We start from the raw sequence: 13,918 nt of genomic DNA, 5'->3' as shown, positions 1-13,918 counted from the left end.
CATAGACATACTGTAACATATGGGGTTAACATACATATCCACACATACTGCAACATATGAGGTTAACATACATTGTCAACATACTGCAACATATGGGGTTAACATACATATCCACACATACTGCAACAAATGAGGTTAACATACATATCCACACATACTGCAACATATGAGGTTAACATACATATCCACACATACTGCAACATATGAGGTTAACATACATATCCACACATACTGCAACATATGGGGTTAACATACATTGTCAACATACTGCAACATATGAGGTTATCATACATTGTAACACATACTGCAACATATGAGGTTATCATACATTGTCAACATACTGCAACATACATGGTTAACATACATTGTAAACATACTGCAACATATGAGGTTAACATACATTGTAAACATACTGCAACATATGAGGTTAACATACATTGTAACACATACTGCAACATACAAGGTTAACATACATTGTAGGGGCCTTCCATAGACATACTGGAACATATGAGGTTAACATACATTGTAAACATACTGCAACATATGGGGTTAACATACATATCCACACATACTGCAACATATGGGGTTAACATACATTGTAGGGGCCTTCCACAGACATACTGTAACATATGAGGTTAACATACATTGTAACACATACTGCAACATATGAGGTTAACATACATTGTAGGGGCCTTCCACAAACATACTGCAACATATGGGGTTAACATACATTGTAGGGGCCTTCCACAGACATACTGCAACATATGGGGTTAACATACATTGTCAACATACTGCAACATATGAGGTTAACATACATATTAAAAATACATCAACATACAAGCTTAACATACATTGTAGCACATACTGCAACATACGATGTTAACATACATTGAAGGGGCCTTCAACAGACATATATGATACTATATGCAACACTTTGATGATCAAATAATAGAAAATCAATATAATTTTTATTAAATTTTCTAAATTAGTTGTAATTTAAACACACATTGAACGATTGCCTTAGACACATTTATTAAGACGGGTCCTCGCGGTTTTACTCGATTTAATAGGTTTCGTTAAGAAAAAAAAATCTTGGATACTTAATGAAGATTATAGGTTTAAAATGACAGACAGTAGAATCGATATAGTTTCAATTTACTTGATAGCCATTTCATATTTATTAACGCCTCTTACTTACGTCTTAGATTGCGAAATATATTTCAGTACTATAAAAAGATTTCGAGGATTTGCGATTTTCATCGAAGCTTTTGCTCAGAAAATATGCTAAATTTACACGGAATTTACCCAAAGCTCAAGTGAACTGTAAACTAATATTTAAGCTCACATAGACTATGTGGTAAAATGTAAAGGTTAAATGGGCTGTGCAATTAGCTCCGAGATTCATTAATAATTAATTATATTATATATCATCTTTAAAAAGGTTTAGACTTTCTGATCCAAATTAAGAAAGTTAAATTCTAACAAAACAATCAGAATTCCGATACTGACGCCGATGGACGTAGAAGAAAAGTTAAACAAGATGATGAACACCAACATAAACACACGGAGACTACACAAACAAATACAAATAAAAAGTCAGACTGTGAATTCACTGGAACAAATATTGATTGACAAGATTAATATAACAAAAACTAGGTAAAAGCTCAAAAACATACTTCACTTTATAAAACATCGCTGTACTATCATTAGGAATAACAGCTATTTTTTGACAAAGCATTATCTTTAATTCATGTAATTACCGAAGAATCCTTTTATAACCGAGGTTTAAAATGCTTTTAACATTAGCTTAATTGAAATGTAATTAGAATCTGGAGTAGTTCTAATCAAATTACAGTTTCAGATTCGTGAACTGATTTTTGTTTTTCTTACTCGTAGGCCTACAGCACAAATGTTCTTGGTGAATGTTGACAGTAAAAATTACATTTGGTCATACGTGCAGAAATATGTCAGAAACCATTGCAAAAATTAAATAAACACTTAATTTTCGTTGTTTTAGTAAACTGGACATTGTCGTGACCATCACCACTTTTAATCAGCAAGTAGTTAGTTACAACAACATTAGGCTAATGCACTGGTCACGTCTTGTTGATAGACGTCAACCTTGACATAAAGATTATAAAACACTTGTATGTATCGAAAAACACATACACACACATATACAAACATACCATAACATACACTCAATACAAGCCTTAGTAAGTACGCAAATATCATACGGAACTTAAGCTTTGAGATCACCTCAACTATACACTTATAGGGGTCGTTCATAAATGACGTCACACTCGTAGGGGAGAGGGGTTCCGTAATTTTGTGACGGTGTGTGATGAGGGGGAGGGGGGGGGGAGGTTCAGTTGGTGCGACGTCACACTTTTGATTATAAAAAAGAAATGTAAGAAAACGAATTTTAGACGTAATTTCGCGTTTTAGAAAACTGTTTTAATAATTTGTAATAGGAATTGATTAAAAGACTATATTTTGACATAGTTCAGACAAGATTTTGGAAAAATATCGATTTAAAAAAAAAATTCAACTGCAATTTTGAGGGGGTGGGGTTGTAGGCTGAGATGTGACGTCATTTTAGGGGGTCTCGCTTTTTGTGACGATGTGTGACGGAGGGGAAGGGATGGAGGTAAAAATCGTAAAAAAAGCGTGACGTCATTTATGGATCACCCCATATATATATATATATATATATATATATATATATATATATATATATATATATATATATATATATATATATATATATATATATATATATATATATATATATATATATATATATATATATATATATATATATATATATATATATATATATATATATATATATAAAGTAATACTAAAAATTGTACTACCTACAGTTGATACCAATAGTGCAGCTACCTAAAAGTTCTACTAAATGTGCTACTTAAAGTGATTATACCTACATGTGCTACCGAAAGTGCTACTACCTACATGTGCTACTAAAAGTGCTACTAAATGTGCTACAGAAAGTGCTACTACCTACATATGCTACCTAAAGTGCTACTACCTACATGTGCTACTAAAAGTTCTACTACCTACAGGCGCTACGGAAAGTGCTACTACTTACATGTGCTACCTAAAGTGCTACTACCTACATGTGCTACCTAAAGTGCTACTACCTACATGTGCTACCAAAAGTGCTACTACCTACATGTGCTACTAAAAGTACTTCTAAATGTGCTACCTAAAGTGCTACTACCTACATGTGCTACTGAAAGTGCTACTAAATGTGCTACCTAAAGTACTACTACCTACATGTGCTACCGAAAGTGCTACCGAATGTGCTACTAAAAATGCTACTACCTACAGTTTTTGTACTCCTGTGAGTTGACATCCTCCCCCAGCCGCGAGTAGAGAGACGGCAGACCAAAGTCTGAGAGCTTGACAGAAAATCTGTTGTCTACTAGACAGACTTCGCTGTTCAGTCGACCGTGACATCGTATGGGGCTCTCGTGTAGGTAACATAATCCCTGTAGACACATACACATATATTGTGTAGGTAACATAATCCCTGTAGACACATACACATATATCGTGTAGGTAACATAATCCCTGTATATCAAACAAATACACATATATCGTGTAGTTAACATAGTAACTGTATGTCAGTCACATACACATACATCGTGTAGGTAACATAGTCCATGTATGTGAGACACATACACATATATCGTGTAGGTAACATAATCCCTGTATGTCAGACACATATACATATATCCTTAAGGTAACATAATCCCTGAATGTCAGACACATATAGATATATCATTAAGGTAACATAATCCCTGTATGTCAGACACATATAGATATATCCTTAAGGTAACATAATCCCCATATGTCAGACACATATCCATATATCCTTAAGGTAACATAATCCCTGTATATCAGACACATATACATATATCGTGTACATAATATTGTCACTGTATGTCAGACACATATATCATACACATAAATCTTAAATGTCATTAACATACATTTCCATGACACACTAACTGATCAAATAATCCTAATTCATCACTTTTTTAAAAAACCTAATCCTACTTTGTTAAGGTTAAGTCGAACCATGTTTAATTAGATAATGATGTAGTGAGATTATGCAATAACCATTTTGAATGTAATCGTCAATGATTTCAGTGATGATGTAATGATATATTCCATGCTATATACTTACGTTATAGATTATTTATTTTTCAGCAAACTTACTTTGTTGAATAAGAAATGAATTAACAAGACTTGCCTTTTACAATTTTAACTTAGTTTTGGCTATTACAAACTGCATACGTTAATAATTTAATGCGATTGATAATGTTACGGTATAAAAATATGATAATTAAACAATTTTAGAAACACTAAACTTTAAAGATTGGATGATTTAGAAAAAAACTGCTTTTCAAACATGCTTACATTGATGATGTAATGATATAAGAAAACTGCTTATATTTTTTAATGTAACAATATAAGAAAACTGCTTTCATTGATGATGTAACGATATAAGAAAACTGCTTATATTGATGATGTAATGATATAAGAAAACTGCTTACATTGATGATGTATGGTTATAAGAAAACTGCTTACATTGATGATGTAATGATACAAGAAAACTGCTTACATTGATGATGTAGTGGTATGATAAAATTGCTTCCGTGTATGATGTAATGATACAAGAAAACTGCTTACATTGATGATGTAACGGTATGATAAAACTGCTTACGTGTATGGTGTAATGATACAAGAAAACTGCTTACATTGATGATGTAACGGTATGATAAAACTGCTTACGTGTATGGTGTAATGATACAAGAAAACTGCTTACATTGATGATGTAATGATATAAGAAAACTGCTTACATTGATGATGTCAGTACACAAGGAAAACTTGAACTGAGCGTCCAGTGTAACGTTGGTGTTGCCTAGGAGATCCTGTAAGTGTTGAGAGATTTGGACCAGTTAGATACAAGTAGGATTGGTTTTGTGCTAGCCTGCATAATCAGCTGTAGTGAACCTTTAATGCAGTGTTTGACTCACCTGTAGGGAACTTTGCCTTCGTCTCTGACTTACCTGTAGAGAACCTTTATTTCAGTGTTCTACCTCCTGACTTACCTGTTGGGAACATTTACTGCAGTGTTCCACCACGTGTGTAGGGAACCCTTACTGCAGTGTTCAATCACCTGTATGGAACCTTTAATGCAGTGTTTGACTCGCCTGTAGGGAACGTTGCCTGTCGTCTCTGACTTACCTGTAGAGAACCTTTATTTCAGTGTTCCACCTCCTGACTTACCTGTTTGGAACCTTTACTGTAGTGTTCCACCACCTGTGTAGGGAACCCTTACTGCAGTGTTCAATCACCTGTATGGAACCTTTAATGCAGTGTTTGACTCGCCTGTAGGGAACGTTGCCTGTCGTCTCTGACTTACCTGTAGAGAACCTTTATTTCAGTGTTCCACCTCCTGACTTACCTGTTGGGAACCTTTACTGTAGTGTTCCACCACCTGTAGGGAACCTTTACTGCAGTGTTCCACCACCTGTAGGGAACCTTTACTGCAGTGTTCCACCACCTGACTCACCTGTAGGGAACCTTTACTGCAGTGTTCCACCACCTGACTTACCTGTAGGGAACCTTTACTGCAGTGTTCCACCACCTGTAGGGAACCTTTACTGCAGTGTTCCACCACCTGTAGGGAACCTTTACTGCAGTGTTCCACCACCTGACTTACCTGTAGGGAACCTTTACTGCAGTGTTCCACCACCTGACTTACCTGTAGGGAACCTTTACTGCAGCGTTCCACCACCTGACTCACCTGTAGGGAACCTTTACTGCAGTGTTCCACCACCTGACTCACCTGTAGGGAACCTTTACTACAGTGCTCCACCACCTAACTCACCTGTAGGGAACCTTTACTGCAGTGTTCCACCACCAAGGCGTGCAGGTTTTCTTCCAGGCACGCGCCAAATATTCTCAACAAGTTGTTGTGGCTCAGTTCTCGTACCTGGCAATACGAAAAGTCTGTTTAGTGCCAAGTTATACAGTCTATGTACTGCGATTATCTGGCTTAGATATATAACAGTCTATGTAGTGACATTCTCTGACTTAGATATGTAACACACTATTGTTTGTGAGATCCTTGCTTTAGATATATAATAAAACATCCGTTAAGTTATCATTTATGTGGAACAGATGCATACTGTAATTTTTTCAACGATTTGATCAATATTTATTTAAATTAATTATTCTTTTACCTATAAACTAAAACCAATTAAATAATTCCATGATCGTGCTACTTAATTACAATTATACAACGAAGTATTTTCACTATCCAACGCAGGATACCTAATCCGATGATATAGCTACCTTCTCAAATAACATATCTACCTGATACTATTCTAGATCTACCTAATCCAATGTAGGTGCTACCTAATTGATTATATACATGCTTAACGTTCCAACGCAGGTTACTTAATCCGATGATATAGCTAGCTCATCAAACGACAAAGCTACGTGACCAGTGCCGGCGCCTGGATATTTAGCGCCCTAGGCAAAACTTTTTAAAAGCGCCTCCCCCCCCTCAAACTTTCGATTTGCACCCTCTCCCCCTCAAACTTTCGATTTGCACCCCCCTAAAACATTCGATTTGCAACCCCCTCCCCCTCAAACTTTTGATTTGCACCCCTAAAACATTCGATTTGCACCCCCCTCAAACTTTCGATTTGCACCCCCCTAAAACATTCGATTTGCAACCCCCTCCCCCTCAAACTTTTGATTTGCACCCCTAAAACATTCGATTTGCACCCCCCTCAAATTTTCGATTAGCACCCCCACTCAAACTTTCAATTTGTTTTTCCAACCCATTTAGGCGCCCCCCTACGGACAGCGCCTAGTTCGCCTTATAGGAAGCGCCGGCGCTGTACGTGATTCAATACTAGTGCTACCTAATCCAATGCAGGAGTTACCTAATTAATGATGTAGATGCTCACCATTTTAAACTCCAACAGCAGGTTGTCGGTCTGCTTCAGGGGGTAGGCAGGTAGAGACCTCAGTCTCACCATCTGACCCTGTTGTTATAAAACTATGAGAGTATTTGTCAGGGTGAATCTATGTAAGTGTAATCTGTGCGCTTACACTTCGACTTACGTTGTTCATTTAAGTTAAGTTACATTGCAGGTTTGGTATTATTAGAAAGCTAAGTACAATTAATTAAAATTTACATAAGCATTTACTTGATTTACTATTATTATATTTTATTATTTTTATTATGTGAGTTTAATATATTAACTTCATCAAATTGATGTTTTTTATTGCTTCGGATTGAGTGTATTGTGTTTCAGATTAAAATATAAGTATTTTTTGTGCTTTTTCTAATTTAGGGCCTATATTGCTTGAAATCGAAGAGTTATAAAAAAGTAACAAATTTCACAGACTTGATCTATAAATTTATAGGCCTATAGATGTTGATTTACAATATAGAAAAAAAGTAAAAAAATCACTTTTAACCTAGCGATCCATTGGGCACATGAAGTAGTGTTCATTTGATTCTTGACATCGGCATATGAACGGATTGTGTGGTCAGTACTTTGCCCAGCCGCCTTTACTTTCCCTAACGTGAGTTAGGTACCCATTAGGGCTGGATGGACTCAGGGCCACTCTACTAACTTGAACCCTTATTCGAGCTCGATATTTACAGGAAAGCGCTTTACAGTTTAGGCCACGCCGTCCCATTTTAGATTTAGAAAATACTTTTTTAAAATAATTTTTTTAAAGTTATAAATCTAAACGTACTTACTCTAAACACTGCCAACAGACCATCTTTCGGACCTTGAGACTCGCTGTCCACCCTTGACCCTCGTAGACTTGTCTATTTAAAAACAACAAGTAATTTATTTAAGTTGAAAGTGACCGAACTTCGAAAAAAAGTTGTATTTCCTTACAGACATCATAAAAACACTTACAAGCTTCATGAAAACATCGAAGACTACACTCTATTTCCCCTATTTCTTTGTCGATTTAGATTTTACTATGCTTTTCTCCAAACTGTAAACATTCATTTTAAAAATGATTTTGTTTAAAATTTAATCTAATCGTTTGACGGAAATTTTCTTTGACCTGCCTACGTACAGTTCAAACAACTAATTTCATCTAACTTTACCTGCAACAACAATGGTTTATGGGTTGCCTTTGCTGGAAATAAATTCACAATTACCCCATACAAGAAAAGTACATTGATTTTCTCCGCGTAAAAAATAGATTTGTTGTTGAAGTTTTCCAAGCACATTTTGTTTTTTATCAATTTTCTAACCAGAATGCATTCTACTTGAACCCCCCCCCCCCCTCTCTCTCTCTGTACAAAGTTCATACTAAGGTCAAGGTTAAGGATGTGGATGGTGTCAGAGGAGACACACTTGTTGACACACCTATTATATAACAAGTGTGTCTGCCATGGTTCTGAAATTCAGCGACACCTTGACGTAACAAAAATGGGGGGGCGGGGGAAGGAGGATTAGTGGTAATGAAGATAGAGGAATATATAGATATGCAAGTCAATTTCACCAAAATAAAAGAATTATACCTCACAATAATTCTAAAAATGCCCTGAATTTCGCTTTAAAATATTCGCTTACTTCAAGATGCAAACAACATGGAACAGCTACCTACAGAGGATCTTCATTGATCATGTCTAGCTGAGTCAAAAGTTGACTTACTTAATGTAGTAGCCTTTACTTTTACTGATGGACGTAGATCACCTGACTAAAACACGACTTACTATAACTACATGACTTAGAACTTGACTTAGAATTCGAACTACTTGAACAACTTGACAGAACTTGATTAAAAACTTGATTTTGAACATGACTGAGAGCTTGACTTAGAACTTGACTTAATGCATGAAGCAACCACTACACTTATTACTGAACTAACTGTAAATACCTGACTTACAAGTTGATTAGACCTTGACTTATACCTTGACTTAGACCTTGACTTAGACCTTGACTTAACTGAGACCTTGACTTAACTGAGACCTTGACTTACTCCACGAGGCAACCACTACACATGTTGCTGTACTTACTAGAACTCCCTGACTTAGAACTTGACTTAAAACTTGACCTAGAACTTAACTTAGACCTTGAATTAGAACTTGACTTAGACGTTGACTTAGAAGTTGACTTACTCCACAAAGCAACCACTACACATGTTGCTGTACTTACTACAACTACTTGACTTAGAAGTAGACTTACTCCACGAAGCAACCACTACACATGTTGCTGTACGTACTACAACTACCTGACTTAGAACTTGACTTACTCCACGAAGCAACCACTACACATGTTGCTGTACTAACTACAACTACCTGACTTAGAACTTGACTTAAAACTTGACTTACTCCACGAAGCAACCACTACACATGTTGCTGTACTTACTACAACTACTTGACTTAGAACTTGACTTAGAACATGACTTACTCCACGAAGCAACAACTACACATGTTGCTGTACTTACTACAACTACCTGACTTAGAAATTGACTTAGACCTTGACTTAGAACTTGACTTACCCCACGAGGCAACCACTACACATGTTGCTGTACTTACTACAACTACCTGACTTAGAACTTGACTTACTCCACGAAGCAACAACTACACATGTTGCTGTACTTACTACAACTACCTGACTTAGAACTTGACTTAGAACTTGACTTACTCCACGAAGCAACCACTACACATGTTGCTGTACTTACTACAACTACCTGACTTAGAACTTGAATTAGACCTTAACTTACGGTATGAAGCAACCACTACACATGTTGCTGTACTTACTACAACTACCTGACTTAGAACTTGACTTACTCCACGAAGCAACCACTACACATGTTGCTGTACTTACTACAACTACCTGACTTAGATCTGGACTTACTCCACGAAGCAACCATAACACATGTTGCTGTACTTACTACAACTACTTGACTAAGAACTTGACTTACTCCACGAAGCAACCATAACACATGTTGCTGTACTTACTACAACTACGTGACTTAGAACTTGACTTACTCCACGAAGCAACCATAACACGTGTTGCTGTACTTACTACAACTACCTGACTTAGAACTTGACTTACTCCACGAAGCAACCACTACACATGTTGCTGTACTTACTACAACTACATGACTTAGAACTTGACTTAGAACTTGACTTACTCCACGAAGCAACCACTACACATGTTGCTGTACTTACTACAACTACCTGACTTAGAACTTGACATAGAACTTGACTTAGACCTTGACTAAGACCTTGACTTAGAACTTGACTTACTCCACGAAGCAACCACTACACATGTTGCTGTACTAACTACAACTACTTGACTTAGAAGTAGACTTACTCCACGAAGCAACCACTACACATGTTGCTGTACTAACTACAACTACTTGACTTAGAACTTGACTTACTCCACGAAGCAACCACTACACATGTTGCTGTACTTACTACAACTACCTTTGAGGTGATGGACAAGATGGAGTGTGTGAACTTCCGGTCAGTGATGAAGAGGTCAGAGGGGTCAATCTTCCACCACCACAAGTCCTGCTGGCTCTGTTTCTTCCAGCGTCTGTGTCACGTGACAGGGGGGGGGGGGTAATATAGACAAGAGGTGGTACAGGAAATATGTGATACAGCACGACACATATATGTCTAATACATATATATATATATATATATATATATATATATATATATATATATATATATATATATATATATATATATATTTATATATATATAAGTTAAATAGATATTGGTTATAAAAATCAAAAGATTTTGTTTAAATAATAGTCATAAAAAGATTATAAAATATTTATTTCCTATTTATAATTTATGTGTATTATTTTTTAGCAGTGAGGAATAGGGAGATGTGTGGACCTGCTCCGGGAGAGAAGGAAGTCCCCACACTCGGTATGAAGCCTTTGAGAAATACTGCCCCCCCCCCCCCCCTCCAGCATTAAAACAAGTTAATAAAAAGTCTAGTGACAATTTAAGCGCAATTTCCTTATGTTATCTAAAAATAGCTCTGTCGTAGCGTAAAGCACACACGGGGACAAAACACAAAACGTATAATGCTGGGGTGCGTTCAAGCTAGGAGAACGATCGGTTTGTAGGTGTTTATGTAATTTAAAAAAAAAATTGTGACCGAGCGAAAGGATATTTTTGAAAACTTTCTTCGGCAATATTGTTCTAAATTATAGCAGGAAACGATTGGTAAATGTTTCAAGTCGCTAAGTGGTCTGGTTGCCGAGATATGGGCCAAACACTGCATTTTTTCGAGGTTTTTTGTCTTTTCCGGGAAATCAAGGAAGGAATTCTGGGAATTATTTTGGCCCACAATCATCCTCGGAACTTGCTTAACATATTTGCTTTGGAACTAGTCCTCGATATTGCTTCGTTGAGGAGGAGATACGACTTAAAGCTGCGGACACACATCGGACACACATCCTTGACGAGTTAATAATCGCAATTGTCCGTATGGAAATTGCGCTAAAAAAACTCACCTGAACAGAAACAGAGACACAATACCCCCAATAAAGATGGCCGCACCAAAAAATCCAGCCAGTCCACCAATGATCTGTGATCTTTCTAAAAACAAATCAAGAACAAAACATGGGAGGGGGGGGGGGGGTTAATCAAATTGATAAAGTTGTTTTGTTGTATAAATAAAAATACAGAATTTATTTTATATTAGAGTTGCGGTTTCAAAGCTTTAATTATCTTGTCTAGACTCGCTTCATTATTTAGAAAGCCACTTGAAAATCGTTTTTTATTAAAGCTAATTTTTTTTCCGAGATGGGACTAATATAATAAAAATAGGCATGTAGGCCTATTTGGGTTTGTGGCTGCAGTAAGAAAAAAAAATGGCAAATATAACCCACGCTACTGGGAGACAATCACACATCTGTTTAATTAAACTAAATGTCACACTGGCCATCTAGTCTGAGAGGTTAACGGTTTATTGTGCTGTTACAGATCCTGTGACTAATTTTTTTTTAACGGTGTGTCCCTTTTTGTTTAACTTGTTTTATAAATTTGTGTTATGGAGTAAGCTAGAATTTACTGTTCAATGAACACACAAGAATTAATGGGGTAGTTTCTACAAGAAGGTAAACTCGAATGCGAGGTTTTTTAAACAAGTGGTTCACCAAAGGCATAGGGCAAAACCAAGACAAGGAGAGACAATTTTCAAAAATTCTTCTACCATGACTAGGGCTTAATCTCCGTTCACGAAGACAGAGACAGAATATTCTTTTACACTTTCTCATAGACAAATGCAGAGTTTCCAAATGTTTAATAGAAAAAGGAAGAATTATCTTCCAAGTTCTCTCATAGACAGAGCCCTTCCAAATGGTTAACAGAAAAGGGCAGAATTCTCTTTCAAATTTCCTGGTAGACAAGGGCAGTATCCACTTTAAAAAAAGGACCAAATACTATTTAACTCTGCACAGAATGGCAAGGGAAAGAACTCACCCGATGACTGGCAGCGGTCCCCAGCAAACCCACATGTGGGTTCATTGCCCGGCGCTTTACCTCCATTGTAGGGCCACGGAAATGTTGAGCTATTGCTGAAGGTGATTTTTTTCTTCGCGGAGTCGTAGAGGGCATATTTCTGTGGAATATTTGTAGGCATATTTCTATGGGCTATTTGTAGAGGGCATATATCTGTTGAATATTTGCAGAGGGTATATTTATTTGCAATATTTGTAGAGGACATATTTCTTAGGAATATTTGTAGAGGCCATATTTCTGTGGAATATATGTACTATGCAGATTTCTATGTAATTATTGTTGAAAATATCTCTTTGGAATATGTGTATATTCTGTGGAATATTTGTAGAATGTATATTTTGGTGAAATATTTGTATAGTCTATACAAATATTTCATAACTTTAAAACGGAATGTCCAATTTTGAAAAAGTAAACTGTTTTGTCTTAATCTGATGTAGCTCTTTAAGATGATATGCTTTTTAACCTAGGTAAATCATTTTAAAAATTTTCTCAAAGTCCCTAGTATAGAACTGTAAGTCATATTTATATAAAATAATTATTTACAATATATTTCTGTGGAATAGTTACATTGAGTATATTTCTATGTAATGTTTGTATATGGTATATTTCTACGGCGTGTTTATATTAGAATTAAGGCTAAATGGAACCGAAAGCTAGCTGTTGGGTGACCCAGAAGAAGAAGATTTCTGTATACCTGAAACCTGCCTGTTGTCGGGTTTATGGCTGTGATTGTGACGTCAGAGAATCTGTCGCCATCTTTGTTGACGGCTACATTACCCAAGATCCCTAAAACAGTGAAAGACAGTGGCACTCTAGAATCAAATTGGAGTTACTCAGCTTAGAGTCAACTCAGTGTGATGTTAGAATTAATTTACAGTCATAATTATTATTCGTAGGTAGGCAGATTAATTTAGAGTCATAAATTATTAATTCGTAGGTAGGCAGATTAATTTACAGTCATAATTATTAATTCGTAGGTAGGCAGATTAATTTAGAGTCATAAATTATTAATTCGTAGGTAGGCAGATTAATTTAGAGTCATAAATTATTAATTCGTAGGTAGGCAAATTAATTTAGAGTCATAAATTATTAATTCGTAGGTAGGCAAATTAATTTAGAGTAATAAATTATTAATTCGTAGGTAGGCAAGTGTTTTGAACATTTGCTTATCTTTGATAAGTTTAATTGTAGGTGAAAGACTCGGCTTTCACCGTGGTTTAAAAACAAAGGGAAAAAGAATATACAAGAGCGTGGGGTGGTGTCTATAGAATAAATATAATCCAACCGCAGCTACGGTAATTTTTTACAAAACAACCATCAAGTCAAAAATGAAAG

At 36.1% G+C, this 13,918-nt stretch overlaps 1 protein-coding gene across 1 annotated transcript in view; it reads right to left on the bottom strand.

Moving 5' to 3' along the window:
• LOC131943551 (atrial natriuretic peptide receptor 1) overlaps positions 1-13,918 on the bottom strand; it is a 41,108-nt gene that overhangs the window by 13,834 nt on the left and 13,356 nt on the right. Inside the window, exons 7-14 of the mRNA XM_059303731.1 lie at positions 12,545-12,736; positions 8,189-8,220; positions 7,826-7,897; positions 7,020-7,097; positions 5,930-6,034; positions 5,504-5,761; positions 4,896-4,967; positions 3,356-3,518 (exon numbers count right to left, since the gene is read on the bottom strand). Of these exons, the coding sequence (XP_059159714.1) occupies positions 3,356-3,518; positions 4,896-4,967; positions 5,504-5,761; positions 5,930-6,034; positions 7,020-7,097; positions 7,826-7,897; positions 8,189-8,220; positions 12,545-12,736 (972 nt within the window). The remainder of the gene's footprint in view (positions 1-3,355; positions 3,519-4,895; positions 4,968-5,503; positions 5,762-5,929; positions 6,035-7,019; positions 7,098-7,825; positions 7,898-8,188; positions 8,221-12,544; positions 12,737-13,918) is intronic.

The sequence above is a fragment of the Physella acuta genome, unplaced genomic scaffold (genome assembly GCF_028476545.2).
Source record: "Physella acuta isolate Inbredline_101_S28 unplaced genomic scaffold, ASM2847654v3 ptg000462l, whole genome shotgun sequence".
NCBI classification, from domain to species: Eukaryota; Metazoa; Mollusca; class Gastropoda; family Physidae; genus Physella; species Physella acuta.
This window is presented reverse-complemented; position numbering and strand designations above follow the sequence as displayed.